General features: G+C 40.6%; 1 protein-coding gene across 10 annotated transcripts in view; it reads left to right on the forward strand.

The window, feature by feature from the left end:
* DOCK10 (dedicator of cytokinesis 10) overlaps positions 1-25,627 on the forward strand; it is a 194,024-nt gene that overhangs the window by 163,535 nt on the left and 4,862 nt on the right. For 5 of the 10 annotated variants that reach the window (XM_025200420.1, XM_025200425.1, XM_025200422.1 and 2 more), the window contains 14 exons: positions 483-665; positions 1,159-1,269; positions 2,647-2,862; positions 4,243-4,300; positions 4,644-4,742; positions 6,078-6,184; positions 6,938-7,060; positions 9,491-9,604; positions 10,304-10,309; positions 16,357-16,503; positions 18,903-19,113; positions 21,220-21,410; positions 22,188-22,288; positions 22,602-22,740. In XM_025200420.1, coding sequence (XP_025056205.1) covers positions 483-665; positions 1,159-1,269; positions 2,647-2,862; positions 4,243-4,300; positions 4,644-4,742; positions 6,078-6,184; positions 6,938-7,060; positions 9,491-9,604; positions 10,304-10,309; positions 16,357-16,503; positions 18,903-19,113; positions 21,220-21,410; positions 22,188-22,288; positions 22,602-22,740 — 1,806 coding nt within the window. The other 5 variants (XM_014518563.2, XM_025200429.1, XM_025200424.1 and 2 more) reach the window with 4 other exon arrangements.

Genomic DNA, 25,627 nt, shown 5'->3' on the forward strand with positions numbered 1-25,627 from the left:
CCTCACATTCCTCTAATCCCTGCTTTCTAATACTGTTCAAATTATTGCTCAGAAGTGCAATCCTGACTTTCTATGATGTGTTGTTTGAAACTTCTTTCTTCTTGCTGGTCTTTTACCATGGTGTCTGACTCATGCGGGTGTCTGACTCAGACTGGGGTCTGATCCATTTAGGACGCTGTGCTCCTGCTGCTATGTGCACTTCCACAAAGAACAGTTTGACTTGCGTTTTATAAACAACCAACCGTGTGTGTGCACAAACTGGCACCCAGAGGTTTCTCTTATTTGCATTTAGTTCACAAGGGTACGTTTGGTTAGTGGCACATGTTTTTGCTAAATACCAATGTGAGTACTTGGAGCATGAAGAGAGAGAGAGAGAGAAAAGGAAGTTGGTTTTAAATGAAAATTTGACACTCAATATATTGACTCATAGCACAGTAAGATCTGAGGATAGTACTAACCATTTTCACACCTCTTTCCTATAGTTCCCATCTGCATTCTTTCAAGGGCAGGCAGACCTGTGTGGATCATTCTGCTATGAAATTCTGAAGTGCTGCAACCATCGGTCACGATCAACTCAGACGGAGGCATCTGCTCTTCTTTATTTTTTCATGAGGAAGAACTTTGAATTTAACAAGCAGAAGTCAATAGTCAGATCCCATCTACAGGTAAGGAAAGTGTCAGGGGAAATTGAAAGAATCTTTATTGGTTATTATGAAGTATTCCACTGAAACAGCTCTTTGAATTCTACAAATGGCCTCTTCTCTTGGGGTGACAATAAACTGGCCAGTTATGTCAAGTTTTACCACAGGCAGTGTATATCAGATCCAGATCTTAAAGAAAATCTGACCCACTTGTAAACAGTATGAATCTAATTTACCTCTTCAGTCTCATACCAGTGACCATAAAATTAGAGTATTTCATTGCTGAGGCAGGTCTCACTACTTTAAAAGTTAAACAATTATAAATACATGTGGAATTATTATAATTTATGTTCATATCATTTTTTCCTATATTTTGTCTTGATAAAATACTTGTGTAAATCCCTCTCTACTGCTCACATTCATCGACGTATGTAAACCAGGGATTAAACATGATTTCCAAACTTCACTTTTTTTGATAAATAACCCTATTTGATTCTCTTTTTCTCTTCATCTCTAGCTCATCAAAGCTGTAAGCCAGCTGATTGCAGATGCAGGGATTGGAGGGTCTCGGTTTCAGCATTCGCTTGCTATTATAAATAATTTTGCAAATGGAGACAAGCAGATGAAAGTAAGAAACATTTATGTCACTCACCCAGCTATTACAGATGGCTGAATATGATTTACATATTTAAGTGATTTAAGTAAGAACTGATTTACAAATACCTTCATGGATGAAAGCATGACTTCATTTTGCAGTGACTCATGACTTGATATTATGTATTTCACAAGTATTTAGAAAACTACTGGGAAGTCATGAAAATGTTTGTGAATTTCAAAAGCTTAATAATTCAGGATGAATTAATTTATTGGAAAATTATATCCTATGTTATTCATTACTTTTTGTTCTCCTTCTGAGAATGTTCCACTCATCCAGTCACAGAATAAAAATCATGGAATGGGACTAATAAGGCATCATAAGTAGTCAAAATCATAGTTGACAAAAAATATTTAAGCAAAAAATGGTTCATCCACATGGTTCAGAATATAGTTATATAACAAACAGACTCACAGAAATGTAAATTGATTTGTCAACAGTGTGCTAGCCTAAAATGGCGAGCTTAACTGCCAATAAGGATTATTTAATAAGTAATTGGAACACCTTTACTGAATATATTAACAGACTTGTAACTGTTTGAAAGCCCCACATGGGTATTTTTTAGAAGTTCATATCAAATGCTTTTCAAGAAGCATTTTAAGCTTTATACTTTGGATCTGATTCTGCTTTCACTGACAGAGGTGTAAGTCAGTAATAAGTCCACTGAAGTTAATAGCAGCATTGGTGCAAAATTAGTGTGAGAATGATGAAGTCCTGTTTTTTCTTTTAAAGTGTACCACTGATTTTCTTTGATGTGCTGACATTGCAACCATAGATTCAACTTTTTCAGCATTCTCAACCATCAGCCAAAAGGAAGCCAGAATTTTACTGTTCTGTATGGTTTCTCTCTATACCTGTGCAAAAGCAGCAATAGCCACAAAACCCCTAAAAAGAAGGACTTATTCATGACCAACTCTATATGAAAAACAGGAAAACTGACTTAAGTATTTTTGAGAAATACTTTTTGATGGCGTTAATATGAGGGCTATGTTTTTTTACCAGTGTGATTTGAATGGGCTAAGGACTTCTGCTGACATTGAGTGGTACTTGTCTACTTAAAATGAATAAGGCTTCATGAGGAGTAAAGATTATTCAGCATTTCTAAGTGGTTCAGAATCTAGTCCTAAATTACCAACCCTTTAGAAGCAAAGGGTCAGATTTCATTTCAGGTACACTAGCATAAGTCTGCTTCAGACTTCAATAGAGTTACTCCATGTTGCAGTGTTGCAACTAGTACCAGAATATATGGACTAGAGTTTGGCCCATTCATGGGTGATACTCTGAGTTTGCCTGAGAAAAGTATAGCTGCTTGAACCTTTTCAGTGATTGATTGTTCATATTTTTCCAAAGAACAGTAACTTTCCAGCAGAAGTAAAGGACCTGACCAAACGCATCAGGACAGTTTTAATGGCGACAGCTCAGATGAAGGAACATGAGAAGGACCCAGAGATGCTTGTGGATCTACAGTACAGCTTAGCAAACTCCTATGCCAGCACACCTGAATTGCGTAGGACTTGGCTTGAAAGCATGGCCAAGATTCATGTTAGAAATGGAGATTTGTCAGAGGTAATTTTCATAGTTTCATAGTTTCATAGTTAGTAGGGTTGGAAGGGACCTGAGCAGATCATCAAGTCCGACCCCCTGCCATGGCAGGAAAAAGTACTGGGGGCAAACAGCCCCAGCGAGGTGTTTGTCTAACCTCCTCTTAAAGACCCCCAGGGTAGGAGCCAGCACCGCTTCACTTGAAAGTTGGTTCCAGATCCTAGCCACCCTGACAGTGAAGTAGCGCTTCCTGATGTCTAGTCTGAATCTACCCTCTGCCAGCTTGTGACTGTTATTTCTAGTCACTCCTGGTAGTGCTCGGGGGAACAGGGATTCCCCCAGTACCTGCTGGTCCCCTCTGACTAGTTTGTAAATGGCCACTAGATCCCCCCTCAGCCTTCTCTTGTGGAGGCTGAACAGGTTCAGGTCCCTTAACCTGTCCTTGTAGGGCCTGCCCTGCTGCCCCCTAATCATGCGGGTGGCCCTCCTCTGAACCCTCCCAATGCTGTCCACATCCTTGTTGAAGTGCAGTGCCCAGAACTGGACGCAGTACTCCAACTGTGGCCTGACCAGTGCCGCATAGAGGGGGAGGATCACCTCCTTGGATCTGCTCAAGATGCATCTGTGGATGCATGACAAGGTGTGGTTGGCCTTCCTGATCGCGTCCCCAGACTGTTGGCCCATCTTCATTTTGGCATCAAAAATTTTACATGAACTTAGAATTTATTTGTATTTAGACTAGAACCTACTGATGAACAAGTGCTGTATACAGGCTAAAATTATTAAGGGTTTGGTGGTAAAAGAGAAGCATGCATTCCCCCTCATGTGTCTAAAATAAATTACAAGAATGCCTGGGTATTTTGTATTTGAATCTATGCACCTGGACTTAACTAGATGATTTGCCCATGTCTACATTGGCCACAAAGTCCTGGTCAGCTAATTCAGCTGTTAAAATAAATTTTGATATAACTTCTTAAGGTAGACAAGGCTTTGGAATTCCTACTCTTTTTATAGCTTTTCTAGCACTGGGTCATATCACAAAATCCATTTTTTTTTTGGCAAAAATTCTATTGGTTTTTAATTGCTGATTTGAACTTCCATCTTATTACTCCAGCGACACCTTGCTTAAAAGTGAACACATATTATCTTGAGGTCAAATCTTGAAGGTCCTCATTTAATATTTGCTCTAATCATATTTAGGCAAAACATTTTGTTTAATTAGCTGGTTTTGCATGAATAAGGATTTTAGCATCTGACCTATTATTTAATGAAATTGTCAAGCTAAATTTGCCTAACTTTTCCAAACCACATTCTGATAATGCTGCTGCATCTTTGTGACCCTCAGCAAATTGATGATATAGAATATATGCTATACATGAATATATTCATATGGTCTCGTTTCAGGCTGCTATGTGCTATATCCATATTGCTGCCCTCATTGCAGAATACCTGAAAAGAAAGGGTAAGGTAAACATTTTCAAAGGCAGTAATTTATCTAGAAAATGATATAACTGAACACAAATAGTTGACATATTTCATTGTTGTCACATTAATATTCTTTTCAAACTATCCTCAAAACTTCTTGTATTCCTCAAAAACCGTTTACAGTTTCAATGTATGACTAGTATACTCTTGTCTTAACTCCACAATAATAAAATACATATTTTGTGTAAGCAAGTTAAATTGAATGTTTAGTTTCCTAGTTTTAAAAGAGAATGCTTCATTTGTTACCGTGTCATTTGTAGATATGCATGTATTAACACGTACCAGTAGCAGTATACTAATAACATCTTACACTACCATAGGTTACTGGAAAATGGAAAAGATTTGCACTTCACGTATGCTCCTGGAAGATGCTCAAGTCTCTGATAGTAATCTGTTACTAACAACTCACACTGGAGGAAGTGAGTGTTCTAACCATGCCTGTTTATGGGTCAGATAACACAATGGAAAAGCCAAGTTAGTGCTCTTAAACTGATATAATGAAAGAATATATTCTCAAAAGAGAAAAGAATTATGATGCATGATTTTGATAGGAAGCAATTAATATTGGGAAATATTTTGTTATGTGTCTGATTTATACCAAGTCTGAGCTAAATAGAACCATTTAAAACATCTTCATAATTTCTTTTAATTGAAGCTTGCAAGTATCAGTTGCATCACTGGGAAAGCAGTCTAGCTATGGGACTGCCCTTATTGATATCTATGACAAAGCTCTTGTGGGTCCTAGTAGGCAGAGACAGGCCCAGTATCTACAGTACATGAATTGTCCTTCTACATTTTTTTACTTAGAATATAGCAGAGGTATAAAACATAGGGTGATTTTTAATTGTATTACTTCTCTGCTAATCTCTGTTAGTTTATCATACATATTTCATAGTAACCCTCAGCATGAACTATATTGATATGAGTAAAAAAAAAAGATGGGGTTTTTGAAAAGGATAAGATAACCTGATCCAAATTGGTGGCCACAATGAAGGTGGTATCAATTTGTGCCTCTGTGTAGCAATGGACATATGTTTACTTTATGGCACAAGAGTGCTGGCAGCCTGGAGCTGCCTGTGCTCTTCAGATGGTCGGGGGGCTTGAGGTGCCCAATCCTGCCTACCACAGAATTCCCACGCAGGATTGGGCCCCTCAAACTCTGGGAGTACCTGCTTAGCTTTCCCTCATTTACAGAAACACACCCCTAAGATCTCTAGGCTGTATCTCCGTAAGTGGAGAGTCAGGGTTTCCCACTTACGGAGACACAGAGAACCTAGAGGTAGGTCTCTGTAAGTGGGGAAAGCTGGTCAGACATTCCCAGGGCTTGAGGGGCCTAATCCTGTGTGGAAATTCCTGGAGTGTCCAGGACCAGGCCCTTCAAATCCCGGGAGAACACATCACCCATTGTCCCACAGCATCAGTGAACAGAACAATGGGCAATGTGTGCTCCACCTGTACATCCTATACATCCTGGCACAGCTGATCCACTTCATTTGGTGGCATCTATTTCTAGCCTAGGAGGCAGAATCTGTAAATTTTACCCATTGTGATGTATAATGGTGTAAGAAATCTCATTGCAAACCATTGGGTTGTGTACTAATTGAGGCCCCAACCTGTGGCATGCCTGCCAAAAAGTTGGCTACCAATCTCCTAGCTGAATAAAAATAGCTCCTCTTTAACAATTGTGAGATATACCTTTTCAAATCTATGGCTATGGACATGTTAATTAGTGTTATTATTACTTATACTTCAAGGCTTATTTTCCATGGGATGGCCAGCTTTTCTAAACATAACCCCAAATATCAAAGAAGAAGGAGCTATGAAGGAAGATTCTGGAATGCAAGATACTCCATACAATGAGGTCAGCTGTGATATCATTTACATAATAAAGTTCTGCAATTATAGCGAGCTTTTATTTCCAAAGGATACTTGTGCACATTATAAATTTGATCTATAACAAGGGACCACTTTGCTCTGCAGTACTATGCCTGCCGACCCACATCATGTAAAATACAGCAGTCATTTGGCAGCATGCAGTAACACCACAGAAGCGTCCAAGGTGTAATTTTAAAGTAATCTGGCCAGGAAGCCATGATTTAAACATCCCTGCAAGAAGTACAAAGAGGTTTCTCTTCTTCTTCTCCACAAAGGGTTAGGACCTCTATTTTATCTCTCATCCACTGTCACGGATGGACGCCTCTCACTGGATCACCAGCATCATTTCTTGTATCATTCCAATATTGTTTCAAAGGTCCAAGTATTTACTAAACCAGCCTGATGCTAATTAACTTATGGTAGTTTGAAGGCATATAGTGATAGGCAGAAAGGCTGCAGATGTATACTACCTGGTAATTTTTTGAATCTTTTAATATTTGTGGATTTTTTTAACACTGCAGTTTATGTTATTATCATTTTAAGTCTTTATATTTAGCTCTACATGTGATTGCAAAAGCTGCCTAATGTTTTTCATTAAGCTCTTGTCAAACTTTGTATGGCAGTACTAAAATAAAATCGTATCAAACTAAAAGAATGCATATGTACGTTCACCACATTATAGCTATCAGGTGTAATCAACAAACAACTCACCAGGGAATTTTTATTTGCATGGTTACAGGGCATCCTTGTGGAGCAGCTGGAGTTATGTGTAGAATACCTGTGGAAATCTGAAAGATATGAACTCATTGCTGAGGTTAACAAGCCTATCATTGCTGTGTTTGAGAAACAAAGAAACTTTAAAGTAAGCTGATTTTAAAAAAGAAAATTTCTTTTTAAAGAAAAAACCCATACTTTAGCATTTGCCATTAGTAGAAAATCTATAGACTATGTTTTAATTTGTCAGGTTTTGCTTCTTTTAATAATAGAATTAAAACTACCTTGTTCAATACTTGTGCACTTGTGCAGGCCCGCACCTGCAATGAGTTCAAATGTGGGTTGGCCTATGGAGAGTTTGTTGTAGGATTAAGACATAAACAGGTGCCCTGCAGGTCAGGGGAAAGATCAAATGGATATAGCAAAAGCAATTACTCTTTATCCCATAAATGGGATCTCACAAGGTCAGGCTGAGACAGACTGTGGAGATTTGCATAACAAATGCCAATGCTTTACCTGAGCTATGAATCAATGGAAAACTTTGATTTCAAATCCTGCTCCTCTCACCAGCACTAGGAGCACATGACTCTGCAAAGCTTGTGAAAACCACAGTATTGATGCCTAAAAAAGTTGCATCAACATTTCAGCCAGGATTTATTTAGAGGCTTTAGCCTATGTCCAATGCTACATACTTCTTCAAATCTTCATGTTGTAACTCATGTGACCAACCACTTAGAACCTACTGCATGTATTCATCAGAAAGTACATTTTTAGAAATTAAATGTACATAAAAAGAAAAACAGCTTAGAAATATTTAAGATTAAGGATTTCATTTCAAAATTACTCTATAGATTTTTTTATTTTGATTTTTTCCTTTCATTTATAGTATAAAAATGACCTTAATAATTAATTATGTCACTAGTGCCCAACCTTTCAGCCCTGTGAGTTGGATAAGGGGTATAGAGTCAGTCCACAAGCTGGATCACACAGCATCAGTGTCTGACCATGGTCAATGGGTGTGATCTTGTGTGTTGCATCTGGGAATACTGGCCTGACCTGACACACCAGATCCAGGCATGTGCTGACCTGACCCCCGCACATGGATCCAACTGTGCACTGTCACCCATTATCCACCTATTGGACTCCCCCAAGCCCAGAAATCTAGCAGAAGAGGAGCAGCAATTAATGCTGCCACTGCTCCCCAACCGTCAAATTTGCAGACATTTGGAGACCCCGCGAGCTGGAGGTTAAGTACTCATAATGTATGTCATTCTGCTCTAAACTGGAAAAAGTCACACAGAATAGTACACAATTTAAGAAGCTGGGTCCCAAAGCAAAACATAGCTTCTCTGGGGGGTTTAAAGCATTAGCACAATGTTATAGAAAAGCTGAATGTCCAAAGAAGTAATGTCTCCATGCAGGCAAAATACTGATGGACTGATTCTGGTTTGCAGCACTGTATGGGGACAGAACTGCCATAATGAGTCCAGGAACAATTTGGTACAAAAATATTATAAAGCTGCTTTTGCCCCATAGGTTCTTTGCCTCATAGGATGTGTTCTTAATCATGGTCCCTAAGCCCGAGTAACACTGTCACTATCCATTTAAGATTGGTAGACATTGTTGGTGCTGACGGATGTGCAGCTCCCTGGACTACCTCATGGTGCTTAACAGAAAGCAGCATGAGTTAGACCAACCCTCCTGATCCAACAGATATTTGCTGTTGGATCAGGAGGGCATGGGATCCAGCTCCCATTTGGAGCTGATCAGGGGAGATAGTGCAGACATGCAGCCTGTCTGTTCCCTAACTCCACTCCCCTCTCCAAGCTCCCATGCTCTCTCAGGATGGGAGATGGGGAGGGCAGGAGAGTAAGTTCAGTCTGGAGGGGGAAAGGGGTGGATTGGAGTCCCCACCTCAGGAAGGGAGTGGGGAATACCAAACTACCTGCACCACCTTCTAGCAGTGGCTGGAGAACCAAAAGACTGAACTCACTCTGCTCCATTCTCCCCCCTCCAATCCTAAAGACAGCGTACAGAGCAGAGCTGGGCTGGTCAGCCCAGCCCTGGTCCTGGCCACGCTGACAGATGTTAATGAAGGTGCTCTGCTTTGTAGTGCTTTCATCTGAACCCTCATGCACTGAGGGTTCAGATTGTCTCAAGATCAGGCATTTTTAAAGCTTTGTGCCACTGTGTACCTCTGTCAGTACATAGCTGGAGAGCACTTACAGTGGCTGATCACACAACAAACTGTCACGTCTGTCAGCACCCTGGAAATGGTTGGGAAAATCACTAACCAAGCAACTTTTTAGACAGAGCTAAACTCTTACTATTCTACTTTCCCTGTAGAGCTATGCAAGTGATCTACATTTGCCCTCAAACTGGTTCCACAAGAAGGCAAAAGCCTTGACAATGACATCTTAAGAAGTTACATCAGAATATAGCTTCTAATGATACTGAAGATTCCCATGGAATAAGTGCCCATCTGCAGATGGCTTTAGTCCCAGGGGAGCAAATTTGATCTTAAAAAGCCTTTCCAAAAGCACTTTCCAAAGTATTCTCTCTCATCCTTTTGCCATAGAAACTGTCAGAACTGTACTATGACATTCATCGATCCTACCTGAAGGTCACAGAAGTAGTGAATTCTGAGAAACGTTTGTTTGGAAGATATTACCGTGTAGCATTTTATGGACAGGTAAGTCAGCCTTAAAGACTTTATAGATGCAGAGTCACATACCCCACCCATGTCATTCTGGACACACATTTCTTAGAAATCTAAAATAGGAAAAGCAGTATAATGGACAGCTCATTAGAAACAGCATTGGCCAAATATTGAAGTCTTTACTAAAGAGCGCATTCAGCTACATCTGTGTAAATTGTTGCTGTGAATTTGTATGTCTGTAATTGGGAACAGAACTAGCACCTCAGCTTTTTTACATGCCTTACTCAGGAAAAACTGACCTTGAAGTCAAAATCAGTGAAGTGCTGTGTGAGTAAAATATTAATAAAACCTGAAAAGAAATGGTGTTTGGCCCGTCTTTGTAAGCAGTATAAATCAGAGCAATACATTCAGCTAGTTGTTGCATTTCTTGCTGACTTTCTGACTTGCTTTCTGTCAACCTCTGATTCTATGCAGTATACCGTACAGTAGTTTTATTCCATATACTACGCTTCAGCATGTTTAAATCAACCCCTATAGCATGAATTTATGCTTTTTTTCCCACTGCAAGCGATTGTGGGATGCCCGCATGTTCTTTTAAGACATGTTTGGCAAGCATACAATTGCCATCGCTCTAATAATAAGGTGTGTAAACAACAGATTGATATGACTCATTCTGTTTGCTAAGATGTTAATGCAGAAATGTGCTCTTTTCTTCTTTTGATCTTATTCAAGGCTGTGGTAAGTTCTCTGTTCTTTTGCATGCTTTGTTTTATTCTTCTCACTCATCCTTACTCCTTCCCCACAGTTTACTTGATGTTAACTTTTTGTGCTCTTCACTGTTCAGTTTTGTGGCAGATGAAATAACATTCATGCATCACTGCATCTTGCAGACTAATTTTTGTTTGTTTAGTTTCCCTGAGTTAAAACAGTGTATCCATCATCCTGCTGCATATATAAATTGGGGCCCAATCCTCTGCCGGAGGACTTCATTGGGAGCAGGATTGGGCCCCTTGTTTCTTCTGTTGAAATGTCATTGTAGCACCAATGCTGTTTTAAGTGCAAGATCATGCCCTAGGATTGTGCAAAGGAGTAAGGTCCCAAGTTATCTCCTCAGCAACATGGGACCTACTGAGACAGCATGAGGCGAGCAGGGCTGCTGGCCCAACACTCCCTGGGGGAGGCAAATGAAAGGGGGAGTGAGGGGGGAAGGACCAAGGTCTGACTCCTCAACAAAACTGAAATGGCTGCATGCTAGAGGGAAAGTAAGATGAACCTGAAAACAGACTGAAGTTCTCTTACTATGTCCTGCCTTCCCATAAGAAAGAGGGGAGCAGGGTAGGAATTGTGACTCTTTTCCTGGGGCAAATGCATCTACTTTTCCCTAAGGCTGAGCCATAAGGATCTAAACAGTGGTTAAGCTGAGTTTCACTAGCTCTGTCGGACAGAATTAAAAGTCCCATTTCAATCCAATGGTATTTCTGTAGCAAATATAACAAAGGCAGCCTATCTTAAACAGCCTTAGTGCTATAAAAGTGTATGAATGTTTCACAAACAAATATTGCTTGGATTAATCACTGGTACACCCTTAATAGAGTCTAAACACACGCACACACAGACAAGAATGTGCGGCTTTAAAGAATGATGTTTAGTTTCACAGTTTGGAAATAAAGATGTTTCGGATTGTGGGGTAGGAGTTGGCCTGAACTGCTGCCAACAGTGATGAGATAATTAAAGGTAGGTACACAAAAACAAAAGTCCCGATGGGAAGTTGTCACTCACCTAAGAAAATCCAATATGAATCACTGAGAGGCTAAGGAACATCATTGGATGCAAAATATCTACAAATACTCAAAGCACCATGTTAACAATTGTACCCTAAGAAATTCTTGGTAAGGCCTGGTTTAGAAGGAGAAACAACAATCTATTTCCATGAGTTTTGCCAGTATTCTTTCCCGTGTGAAAAATATACTTTGCATTATACTCTCAGTTCCTTTTCCCCCACATACCAGTAACTTCCATTTTTATTATATACCATAGAGGCCTGTGATTTTTTCATTTATTTCCTGCCAAAAGTACTTGCGGACCTTCATAGGGAAAGGAAGCTATGACATTAAGTTAATTTCTAAACAGTTCCTTTTTATGCTTTAGACACACAGACTCATACCCTTAATATCTGAATGCTACCAAGTCCAAATTTTTTAAACCCATATTTGGACACTTTTTCCAAGTAAAAGTGGTCTGATTTTCCCAATGTTTCGAGTATCTGCACCTAAATAATTTGGCTTGGTGCCAAACCTGAGGCACCCAACCTCAAAAATGCTGGGCAAAAAGGCGACTGTGAGTTAGCCATTTGAAGAAATAGTTCCAACAAGGATGCTGTGAAAAATCAATTTTCAAAAAAGCATAAATATTTGGATTAGCTGAAATTTAGGGAAATCTCTCAGTTCTGAGCTAAAGTAGAGTGCAAGTCAGCAGTAAGCAGTTATGTATTTTTCATAATATTTCTGCACTTTTGAAAAGTTCTTTGACTATCCATGCAAGTAGAAGTAGCATAGTGCACCCAACTTGTGTGTTTCTTATCAGCCAGAGCACCCCAAGCTATGCAGTTGCTCTTGTGTGTGCATTCTTGCATGCATGCTTCAGTGACTATCAAGAGTATTGTGGAATCTCCATCCTTGAAAATTTTCAAAAGTAGTTTAGACAGATACTTGGCTCGGATGGTTTAGTCAGGGATGATTCTGTTTTGAGTAGGGGCTGAACTGGATAATCTCATGAAATCCCTTCCAGCCTTACTTTCCTATGATCCTATATTATACATGTTGGGCTTTTCACTGGCACAGTCCTCTTATATTCATCCACAAACTTTCCAAATCTACCCATTCTTCAGGAGAAAAATCTGGAGTTGGACCTGACCATTCCCAGTTCTTCATGCACAGGCCAGGATTCTGTATGGCGTTCTGCAAGTCCAGTGCAGCTGACACTTTCTCTGCACTTTCCAGTCTGCACTGGTGCTTTGTCTTGTGCAGGCTGGCCTGCACAAAAGTTGCTGAAGGATGCTGCTTCTCAAAGCTTGTACTACTTTCCAGCTAAGATTTTGAAGATTGTCTCCTCCTCTAGCACTTGTTTTGAGAGACTGGACTGCTCAAGTGAGGAAACTGAAGCTGATGGAATCCAAGGTCTAATTCCTTGTGGAGGTTAGATGCCAAGCCTTCCCAGTGCCAGGGCAACTGTCAGACTCCTTATGTCTGTCAATACCTTTTGAAGGAAACAAAAAATAAAATAGCAATTTCTGTTATTGGGGCAAGTGATGAAGTCAAAGGTGGGAAGGAAAGCTTCATTCTATCAAAACTGTTTTAAATGACTTAAGTGCCTGGCTCCTCCAAATCTTGGTAATGACTGTATTATAGATGCATAGAGGGATTCTCTTGCTCTTTTCTTAGACCTGGTTCAATACTTACTAGGATTATTTACCAGTAACCCCTCCATAGATACTAGTCATTTGGCTGCTGACTCTGTAATGGTTCAGTGAATTATTTAACAGAGAAATCCCAGACCTCAAGTATCTTTATACTGCTCAGTAAATCCATTTTAAATTCCATTCTGTTCATTCACTTTTTAAAAGAAAGGCAGAATTATGCTGTCTGAATTATGCAGTACAACAAGGATTACATACAGCTGTTAGAGAGTGTGGATTTAGATTATTTTTTACCCTTATATGTGTGAACAGCCTAAAAGGGCATTATAAATTTCATGAGACTCACACAAGGTCCAGTCACAATCAGGCTAGTACAGGGAATGTTCCTCCTATGTGTCCTAAAACAAATGAGGCTGTGCCCATCCCCATGGATGCCCTGTAGAGTGGCCTGGATATATAATGAGCAAAGCAGCCTATACCATCTCGAAGTAAAAGTCAAAATCTGAACCTCAGAGAAGGAAAATTACATTAATTTTGTTTCCTGCCAGGCTTCAGGGTAGTATTCACTTCTTAACACCACGTTTATCTGGGAGATCAATATGCAGTTTTGCCTATTACCATTATATGCTTACGTTGTAGTGTTGCCTACAAACTCCAATCAGAGTCTGAACTACACTGGGCTCAGTACTATACAAACACCCATGAATCTCCTCAAAAGGGTCTATACTCTAAATAGATGAGATAGAAAGTACGAGACAAAATGGAGGCAAAGCGAGTTTGCCAAAGTCGCATAGGTTTGGGGCAGAGCCAGGAGAATATTTGAGTGGAAGATATCTGATTCTCCTTTGAAACCACAGCCTGAATGTATTCAGAGAATAATTTTGCACCCTAGAGGCCAGTGGGACATGAGGGCACTTGGCATCTTACAGATGACACTCATCATCTGGTAGGATCAAACCATTTCTATCCCCCAACTGCAGTGGTCATGCTGGGGCCTTGTCAGAGTGCCGCTGCTCCAGAATATCTGGCTGATGCCATAGTCCATGGGGATACTTCAACCATTTCATCCAGCCAAATTTAGAAATGCAGCCAGATGTTTTTGGGCCACATGGCCTGTTTCACAGGCCAGTACACAACAGAAGCTGGGCCATGATCTGCCACAGCCCAGGTCCTCTGGAACAATGGGCTTCCCCAGGAAAACGTAGAAGGGAGTAGTCCTGCATTCCCTGCAACTGTAACTCTTCCTTGCAGAAGTGTATGAGGAAAGAAAAGCTCCGTGAGCTTTCCATGCACTGCACAGACATTCTAAGGTCAGTTAAAATCTGATCCTAAATGAATGAGGGTTTACTGGAAACCATTATCCTAACATGCTGAGAGTGCCTGTATATGTCATTATATTCTACTGACCACCACAATGTTTTTCATCCCTAAGCTTACACCCTTCTTGTAAACCAGTCATAGGCAACATGAGAACAAACGATTGCTGTGAATTGAGAATGGGACCTGAGATGCTTAATATTTTAAAATCCCTAAACTCAAGGATATTTGACCCCCAAAAATATTTTATCTGATGCTTAATGATCTTTTAAACATCTGACATATGGCAGACAGGATTATTATGTAGTTTTCAATTAACTACTACTTATCACTTATCATTTGAAATGCCATAGAGACCATTCTTTCAAGTAATGCCTCCTTCATTAAAGACTATTGGAAATGTATCAGTTCTAGGTTAATCATTTTGGTAAGATGAAAGATATCATCTTAATATGTCATATTACATCAACACAGAAAGTTAACAGTTCCCATGTAAACACTGTGCTCTTGCTAGCAAACATGTATAGTGTTGACATCTAAGCTGATATGCTGTCCCAGTTCAGAGTAAGATTATTTTAGAGACTATATCTTTTCAAAATTCAATGTTTACATAAGGCAGATGGTTTTGATTGAAACAATCCTGATTAGTGTTTAGTTGAGGTTGTATAGAAGTATAGGAACTTTTCCCTCTGTTCCCACAAAGTGGTTTTGCATTAGGATAATTTAGAGAGAGTTTAGAAATTAGTTTATGATTCTGCAAATCCTTTCACACAATTAATTGCTCATTCAAGTAAGAGTTTACAAGATATTCACTTCTCAGATATAAATTTGTCTGTAAAGTTCCTTGTTTGGCAATGGAACTTTATTAATATTATTAACAAGAGTGCTCTCTGGGGAGATCATTGAGACTCAGTAACTAATTGTGTGTTCTTCATTAATGAAAAGGGGACATTTGGGAGCTATAGCTTCAGTATTTGCATCACCAAGTTCTATCAACAGGGTATGAAATCCTGCAAATGAAACCCAGAAGTGTAAATATTGTCAGAGGTAAAGTCCCATTACTGTTAATAGTGATATGTTCCATTCAGCCATAAAAATTTACCCCAAAATGTTTGCATAATTACATATTGCGTTTGTGTTTGTTTCACATGAAGCTGATGTATTGTATACATTCATTTTCTGAGATTTACATTTCTTATGGAAACTGCCAGGTGGAAACTTGCCTTGCATTTTAACAGACATTTTTATTTAGACACTCTCAGCTACTTCCACTATTGCAAGTAAATGGCTTTGCTAAGACTGTAGATCTTATAAAAGACTATAGTTTATGCTTTTCCATCTTTTCAAATGTAAATTATGTTACATACAAAAACTAGAACTCTTGGTTCCAAAATGATACCTTTTATTAGACCAACTGGGAAATCACAAGAAAAGTGGCCTTTTCTGCAAGCTTTCAGGATCAAAGTCCCTTCATCAGGCTCTGGGAAAAGTATAGATGGTACAAGATATTACATTGTCTTTAAAGATACTGCAATTTGTTATTGGCTTTCAAAGTTATTGAAGAATATTCTGTTTATTTGAATGAGATACAGATCAGTTTATTTGAAGTTGCTCTACATGTTAAATCTTCTGCTCAGGTTGCTTGAAGGACTTGGGCTGAATGATAACAGTTTTTCATGTGAATGCAAGAACTACCACTATTTTGCAGTCATCTGCAAATTATACCTACTATGTACCACACGATGGCACTCTCTTCACATATCTAAATAAAAGCAGGCAAACAAGTAGAAAACTAATAACCATCGTATTTCACAAATAGCTGTATCAAGCTAATTACAATTTTAATTAATTATATCTCTAATATGGAATGCATTTGATATTTTGGATTCCTTCATCAGTCTCATAGTGTAGTATTCAGAAAAATAATCAATGAGTTGTGCATTTAAACAGTTAGATGCATTACACTGGTATGTCTATACCTGTTGTTTACCGTTTACATTTAATTTACCATACCTGCTACACTGATTAATTGTTTCCTCTTGATTTTCTACAGGGCTTTTTTGAAGAAGAGGAAGGCAAAGAGTATATCTACAAAGAACCCAAGTTAACTGGCCTGTCTGAGATTTCTCAGAGACTATTGAAACTTTACGCTGATAAATTTGGAGCAGATAATGTGAAAATAATTCAGGATTCCAATAAGGTATGGAAGAAATGCTTTCATTACATCCATGTCAAAGTAGAACACTTGAAAGTATGCCACATTTCACTTTCTAGCATAGTGCCTTCACAGATTAGATAAGCCTGCAGAGCCCATAGTTGGTCCCTGTTCTCCTTTTAACCTTAAGCTGAAATATATGTGTGTATTGTGGACTTCTATTATGCAGTATATTGGTGTTCTTTTCTAAGTGAGTTGTGATAACATTTATATTATCTAGAATGAGCCTCTGATTGATGTGAGCAGGGGCTGGAACTACTGTGGACTATGTAGTATGTCAGGGTCCAAGGGGTGGCTGGGATGCCCCCTGGTGGCTCCATGACCATGCCCCGCTCTGCCCCTAGAGTGCCTTCCCTTCCCGTCTGCCTCACCTTGATGGTATAATATAATAATGATAATGGGGACGCTGCCCACAGGCCTTCAGATGGCCCCAATCCAGCTGGACTCCCACTGGAGTTCCAAGGCTCCTCATTGGGCCTCTTTATTTGACTGTGCTCTGCTAGGCACATAAAGACTTAGGGGATAATTGTGTGGCTCCAGTCCTCTCCTAAGCTATGCCCCAATCCTCACAGGTGTTACCATATTGTTGTTCACTTGTTGGGTTTTGGCCTCTGTGACAGAAGGCATCTTAAGTAGGGTTTGCATCGGGTGACGCACTTTCCGTCTGGTGTGGTCCCCCCCACCCCCCCAACTTTCCTGCCACGACTTGGTGTTATTCAATGAAAGGGAGGGGTTCAGTGAAGATCTTCTTTCTGGGAGACCCCGGGGACAGTATTACTCACTGTCTGGTCGCAATGTTCCGTGGGACTCTGCCTCCCCTACATCTCGTCCACTCGCCAACCAGATGGATGCCACCTGCGTGGTCTGACCATGCTCAGTCAACCTCTTTTTGCCAGGGGAACCAGTGTGAGCATGGGTCCTGGTGGGCTAGCCTGGCTGTCCCAACGGCTAGTGTCTCCACCTCGGATGCTGATGAGCTGGGTTTCTGTAGGCTGGCATACTCCTTGCCACCTCTGGATGGAACGCCTCTACTTTGCTCTTTGCCAAAATAAATAGACTGCTGGAGAGGAAAGGGGTGTGGGACTGCCTCCTCCCCCCCAGCCTACTACAGGGGCTCAGCTCCCCCTGCTCTGGATGCTGGCACTGAGCCAGCTGCACTGCTCCTGCTCCCACAAGAGCCTCAGCATGCCTGGCGTGCTCCACACCAGTGTGCTTCCTCCCCCTCCTCCCCCCAGGTCCCGGTGGGGCTTTTAAATCTTCCCGCAGCGTGACTGGTTCGGCTTTTCCCTGCCCGGGGAACAGCTGATTAATCAGTTGGCTCGCACAGCCGCGGCTCCTGCTCTGGCTACAGCTGTGCCCCTGGAGGTGAGTTTCCCCAGTGGCAGGGCTGCTTGTGTGGCTTGGGGCCTATGGGGACTGACCCCTCCCCTTCGGGAGCCTGTGGGGGCATCTCGCTGCCACAGCCTCCTTGGCTTCCGCCCCTTTCCTCTCAGCTAGGCCTTCTAGCCTGAGCCCACTGTATCAGACCTGGCTTTGAAACACTAACTCTGGTTAAACGTAAGTCCCTGGACTATAACAGAAACACAAAGGGGAAATAGCCTTCTGCTTCTTTAAGAGGGTGAATTTTCCCTCACGGCTCAACTAGGACAGCCTCCCTGCCCTGGGCTATATCCAAGTGAGCTCCCATAGCCTCATCGGAGATCCAGATGCAGCACCACAGTCCGTTCAGGAGCCCTGCTGCTAGGAGCTCTTTACCCTGTGGCAGCCAGGGAAAGACTATCCTGCTAGCCTGAGCCTCAGGCTTATATCCTCCCAGGGGCCTGCCTCCTTCCAGTCAGCAGACTGCCTGGGCTGCCTGCAGGTGCCTTTTAATCAACCTCATTGACCTGCAGCTGCTGCACCCTGCTTAGCCTCCAGTGCTCCCTCGCTGGGCTGCTTCTTTTAAAGGAACAGGGAGACTCAGGCTCTCTGTTATAGGCTAGTTTCTAACAAAACCAAGCCAAATTATAAGGTATGGTTTTACTGGTACAATGACAATGGAAGCAGAACATCCCTCTGTGTAACCGTTTTTAACAATACCTAGCCCACAAATATATTCTACTAGTATAAAGGAAAATTTGGCTGTTTCGTCTCTACTTCATTCAACCCTCATCCAATTTTTGCCATCATGGTGTACTCAGAACTCTTGTTGTCTTTGGAAATCAAACCCCGTACTTAGATATTTAGGTATTTGTTACCTAATAGTACTTTTGAAATCATGTCCTGGGTTGATCATGTTATAGTATCATAAAAGAGTATGCCTGTAAACTGTGATTACTCACTGTATAATTTGCAGTGCAACGAAGTCAGAGAGAGTTTCCTTACATGTAACAATTTTAACACAGGTCAATCCCAAAGACTTGGATCCAAAATATGCCTATATCCAGGTCACATACGTCACACCTTTCTTTGAAGAGAAGGAAGCTGAGGACAGAAAAACTGACTTTGAAATGCATCACAACATCAACCGTTTTGTATTTGAAACACCTTTCACACTGTCAGGAAAAAAACATGGAGGGGTAGAGGAGCAATGCAAAAGACGGACAATCTTGACAAGTACGTTGCTGCCTTTTTTATTTGAAGAGTTCTAACTAAATGAAACTGCTAAGAATTTCAAAGACTGTTCTGCTTAAAAATCAGGATGGCAGTCAATATATTTGTTTGCCAACAATTTTGTGCAAAGGGTAGTTTTAAATGAGCAATAACCACTTCACCATATCATTATTTCTATGTATAATCCTTTTGACATAAACTAGTTACAATTCAGTACAAAAACAAAAGTTGTTTAAATTTGTAGAATAGTCAACTGCCTCTATTCTTTCTTAATATTCTACTGTCACCCCAGCTTTACAATGGTGTAATTAAGTTGGCTTCATTAGGATTGCTCCTGATTTATACCAGTTTAATGAGTTCTAAACTCTCATTCATTTTTCTTCATAGTAGAAGCAGCCTAAAGACAGCAAATGTAGGGCTTGTAAGATTTACCCATTAAGAAAAATGAATCATAGCAAATATTCCAATTTTTAACAAATTCTCATATAACGCATATATTAGTCTTTTAAAAAGTAAGATAGTATCTTTATTTCAAGCAATCAGATACATTACAAAATTCCTGTTTAAGGAAAGGAAAAAGCATTGAAAGTGTCAATTCCTGTTGAATTAAACTGAGATGCTAAATGGTTAGCTCTTTATCATAATTAAATTCTCTTCTTAAAAAAAAAGTAATAGAGGATCCATGACATGACTACAGAAAATTGACATAGCTGAAATTTTAGCTGTGTCTCTAAGAGATTTCTGAATATCATTTGAGAAGCTTTGTTTTCATGGGTAGATATGAACAGAGATGCTGATATTCCAACGGCTCCAGAATGACAGAGAATTTAGATCACTGCTGATTGGAGTGTCTGTATTTCCCCAAAGGGTCAAATTAAGAAACCCTCTTACAGAACTGACTTAAATCACCTCAATTTTTGTCCTGCGGAGGGAGAAAAGAATACCTGACACATAGCATCTTTTATATGAAATAGCTATGTTAGCACTGAGCCAGCCTCAGTTCCCTGCTGTTGGCAGGAACATTATCCTTTTTCCCAATCTACCCACCCTCATCCATTTCTCCTTATCCATTCACTGCATCATCTTGTTTTCTTGGAAACAATGGGGTGTCTACACAAGACGCTAACTGCACAGTAGCCTACTTTTACTGTGCAGTAGCGTGCAGGGCAAAAACCATGCTAATGCACTACTGTGCAGTAGTATTAGGCTACTGCACAGTTAGAATCACTAAAAAGTCGTGTGCTGGTGCTACTGCACAGTAGTTCCAGTTACTGTGCATTAATTTAGTACTTGGTTATACAAGTATTAAACTTAATGCACAGTAACTATGGCACATTCATGAATGTGTAGACATACCCAATGTGTACAAGTAGTTGCCATATAATGCATTTTATAAGATTTTACACTTGTATAAGTTATAGCTGTAAAAATGAAATGTCTAGAGGCTACAAAAAGAAAACTAGTGCAGCAATGAAAAGGAGCATCAGCAAAAGCACACTAAATTGGGGTAAAACCACCAGGTAATCAGAGCAAGTATAGTCCACTGATTCGAGTGTTGGGGGTCTGTTTCAACCTACAAAAGGAACATTGGCTCTGTAAATCTTGGCTGGGGATGGAACCAGGTCAAAGCTAGAAGCATGAAAATTATGCTTTGTAGGAGAATGAGGCATCAGTTCAACAAAGCATTAAGGCACATGCCTCCAGCATGGGTGTATTCTAATCGAATTCAGTGGGTCTGTGGAGGTACTCCAAGTTAAACTTAGGCTTGTGAACTGATGAGGGCCTTAACGCAGCACAGAAATGTGTGAATTTCAAAATCTTAAAGTGTAGAGTCTTATACTATAAGGATGTGAAAAAACTACACAATGAACAGTGCTATGATTCAAAACAGAGTGATTTGTTAATAACAGTTGCATCAAAAATTCTGTTTGGACCCACTGTACATATGTGGTGATTAGATGTGTCAATTTACTTGAGTCAGCAAAGATGTTTGTAAAATGAAATAGTCAAGGTGGCCCAAAACAGCCTAGACTCACTACTTCTGCCTCTTTAATTAGCAGTTTGTGGTGGGGGGATTTCTCTGAATGTTTTACATTTGTTTTTGAGCAGCCAGTCACTTATTTCCTTATGTGAAGAAGCGCATTCAAGTTATAAGCCAAACAAGCACAGAACTGAACCCTATTGAAGTAGCGATTGATGAGATGTCCAAAAAAGTTTCAGAACTTAATCAGCTTTGCACAATGGAAGAAGTGGACATGATTAGGCTTCAACTCAAGCTTCAAGGAAGTGTCAGTGTAAAGGTAACAGCAGCTCAATTATGCTTGTACTCACTCTTTAGAGCTTAAAAGGCTGATTTAACCTGTTTTACAGTTCCAGACCTGCAGTGTGCACTCCAAAAGTTTTGCAGCATGTTCCAATGCCTGTTGGACACAATAGAGAGATTCATATTGACCTCATTGGGTGTTGGATTGATGCCTGGCAAGGCAGCTGTAATTGTCTCTCCTGATAAATTTTAAGCTCTTTCTAACCTGACAATTTTGAGTCAGATTAACCTAAAGCCAACCACTTAGATGAGTACTCAAATATTTCTTAATAGACAATTACCTAGAGAAGCTAGGAGTGAAGAGAGGAGCATGTTTAGCAATAGTGAAACATTTCCCTTTTATGTTTGTCAAAATCCTCTCACTCTTTGAATATGAAGCATTCTACAAGAGTCATCTAGCCAGTGAGAGTCAAACACAGGTTTCAGTCTTCAGCAACTTTAAATCTCTACAGCATTCTTCTTTTCAACAGAACTTTCCAATTTAAACCAGCCAGGGATCTGACCCACAGTCTAATGTTGTAGACATACACCCTCCCCTGCTCCCCCCTGATCCTGCTTTGTGCTGTGCAGATTTTTAGAACATAAAATGAGGAACAAAACCCCTTGTTTTTTCGTCTGTGAGATCAATTAGGAAACACTGTGGTTCTACTCACTGTCACAAAAAATGAACATGAGCCTTAAAAAGAAAGTGTGTTATAAACCACAGTCCAGCTATGTTCTTCTGTACCCTAATCTCAATTTTTTTCTTCTACAGATCAATGCAGGACCAATGGCATATGCTCGAGCTTTTCTTGAAGAAACAAATGCTAAGAAGTATCCTGATAACCAAGTCAAACTCCTGAAAGAAATCTTCAGGTAAACTTTAAAGTTAGACTCTTCCTTCTTTGGCTAATGCAAACTGATGAGAAAAAGAAAGGAATATGACATTAAATCAGACAGCATTTCTGACACGAACCAGATTATGCCTACAAAGTCACATATTTTATCTTTCTTCTTAGGCAAAACTTCTATTGAATTCTGAGACAGTCGCATTAACCTGAGTAGCCCTACCGATTTACAGCAAAGCTCTACGATTTGACCCTCATGGTTTATAACATTGGTTAAGCTGCATACTATTTTTTCACAAAACATTTTTTTCATAGAAATTCTTTCATGTATGTGTTTACAGACAGTTTGCAGAAGCATGTGGGCATGCTCTTGAAGTTAACGAACGTCTTATTAAAGATGATCAGTTAGAATACCAGGAAGAAATGAAGTCTCATTATAAGGATATGCTCAGTGAGCTCTCTCTAGTCATGAATGAGCAGGTGAGAGGCTTTGTTTTAACCCTTGGTGGTGATGATGACTGGGGTATATAATTGCTTTTCCAGTGATGAACAAATAAAATTAACTTCAGGGACTTTGAAATACAGTGAAATACTAAAAGCACTGACTAGAGCCAAGAATAATGAAACAATCATTATGTAAACTTGCTCATACAGCTTGATCCTGATGTGTAATCCTACCTGTATTATACATAAACTCTCATGAACAAAGACTTGACATTTGTGCCAGCCTTGCTGATACATATTGTGAAGTTAACAAATACTTCTTAGACTGGAGGAAGACTGATATCTAGAGATATCTAAAAGTAACTAAATAAGCTAGGATCACAATGAACTCTCCACTTCATTTTATTTGATTCAATCTACAGCTGTGAGATGATTCTCTAAATATAATTGTACTTTGCTTTTAATGCTAGATTTTTATAACTGGAGGAACTGTCTGTATAGTTAATATTTATATCCAGTATTCAGAATGTGAAAATAATTTTTTATATAGTGCAGCGAGATAAAGTCTGTTGAAACTTGACTTCCTTTATCCTTGGGAATGCTGACAAAGATAAGTCTTGCATTCAAAAGTTTGTCTAACTATCCCAACTATGCAGTTGGTGCAATAAAAGAAATCATCCCCCAAAAAATCCTTGCCTCTTGACAAATATAGGAACATAGGACCACAAAGGGCCATTGCGTTCAGCCCCCTGTGCTTACAGTCTATTGTTAACCAAAAGGACTCCCCAAAATTGCCATTTTAAACCTTCACCTGCAATCGCAGGGAGCAATAACTAAGCACCAATGCAGCTTTTAACAGCAGACTGGAATACAGGTGACCAGAGTCACCTGGAATACAGGTGACTAAGGGAGGTACAAGCAGGGTATGGGGGCAGATTTAGAGGGAGTGCCAGAATGACTGCAGGAAGCCATGCTGCAGCAGTTGCTAACGTTACTGCGTGTGGAGTCTGCTCAGAAGCAGTAGCACCTCTGGGCCCCTGCCAAGTCAGCTGCTCTAGCCAGGGTGCAGTGACCCCATATCTAGCAGCAACAGCTGGGGTCCTTGAGTGTCTGGGTGAGCTAAGACTTGCTTAAAGCATCCTTCACCTTCCCCTCCAACATCCCTACTCTTCACTCTGCTCTACCCAGGGCACTGAAGTACTTAGCTACGCCTCTGCACAAGCTCCCCAAAAGGATTTTAATTTATACCCTTAGTTATTTCCATGCTGTGTCTGTACACAGCCTTTCTTCCTCTGAAACAAGAGTGCCATATTTTGATTTAGCTTATGTCTAAAATGGTGATTGAATACAGTCTTATACCAAGTTAGTTAAAGTGCATGTATAAACCCAATATATTATTTTTCTGATGATTTGTGTGTAGACAGCCCTAAATTACACCTAGAACATTTTCATTTGCAAATAACCACTTTGTGTGTGAAATGGCCTGATTTTACACTTAAGCACCATTTGCATAGTTACTTAGTGTATATAATTACCAATGTCTGTATAATCAGAGTTTATATATCCTTTGTACTATTTTTCTCTTGTCTGTTATTTATCTGACAGTGTCTCTTATATCCTGTGTTTTTATGTACATATGAAGTTTTATATAAGTCTTTGTTCTACCTGCTCTATAGCATAAGCTGTGTCTGCTTTTTTCTCGGGGTGTTGTTATATGTTACAATTAGGACACACTAAACTTGAGTGGTATTAAAATCAGATCATTATTTGAGCAGTTGCATGTTAAGGGGTAATGCTTTCTCTGACCTGCACTGCTCAGACTTGCCACTGGGGTCCTTGAGTGGCTGGTGGAAAGAGGCATGGCTGGGAGCTCTCCAGCAGCACCCTTATTGCCCCCTGGCAGTCACCTCCACCCTCCCCATGGAGCTCTTACCTGGTTCCCAGTACCCTGCTCCCCTGCAGCTGCCAGTGCTGTTGCCTGAGTGAGAGAAGCCCCTCTTCTACTCCAGGGGCTGTGCTCAGCATGAGAGCAGCAGCAGCTGGGAAGGTGTATTCCCAGTTCTTGCCTGCTCCCAGACTAACAGGGACTAGCTGGGGGCAGTGCTCAGCCCAGAGTGGCAGGGACAGCGACAGCAGCGGGGAGCCCCCCTGCCTGTTTTTGGGTTCCCTGCAGCCCACACTGCCCCCATGTGTCACAGTTTGGGACCCAACACCTCCACACCTCCAGATCCAGTTAGAGTGCCTCCTCTAGGCCACATGGCTGCCTGCTTACCTGCCAGCCCCTCTCCCCCAGCAACTGCCCAGCAGCTCCCCATCCACCCCGTCCCCCTTTTCCTTCCTTCTTCTCCCTTCCTTGTCCTCTCATCCCCTGTTCCTCCCTCTTTCAGCCACTACTGCTAGGCTGTCCCAGCTGTCAATCCACGGCTTATGAGTCAGGGAGGATAGGTAGTCCACCTAGGTCCTAGAAGCAGTGACTTCTGGGATACTGGAAGACTGAAGATTGGTTGTTTTATCTCAGTGCAGCAGCCTGACACTAAAGGAACTTAAGCTGGGCAGCAGGGCTCAAATGTCCTCACCTAAAGTGGCATAATTTTTAAGATGCTTAGAGGGCAATTAGCACCTGTTGATGACCTGTAACACATGAGGTGCAGACAGAAGTGACAATTTTTACCTGTTCTCGCCACAGAAATCAGTTTATAGCTGTGACCAAACACAAGTGCACAGCTGCAAACAGCTTTAAAATGGCTGATTCAGCAAAAATCTGACCCGTCATTGCATGAGGTATCAGATACAAATATAACAAAATGTAGCATCTTTTGTAACTTGTATCTGCCAGCTCCAAGCCAGTTGTTTTCAGAATGGGAGGGAGCAGAGGGAGTTCAGACTGGTGTCTTTTCAGCCCTTCCCCCCCCCCCCCCCCCGC

This window comes from Alligator sinensis, unplaced genomic scaffold (assembly GCF_000455745.1).
Source record: "Alligator sinensis unplaced genomic scaffold, ASM45574v1 scaffold596_1, whole genome shotgun sequence".
Lineage (NCBI taxonomy): Eukaryota > Metazoa > Chordata > Crocodylia > Alligatoridae > Alligator > Alligator sinensis.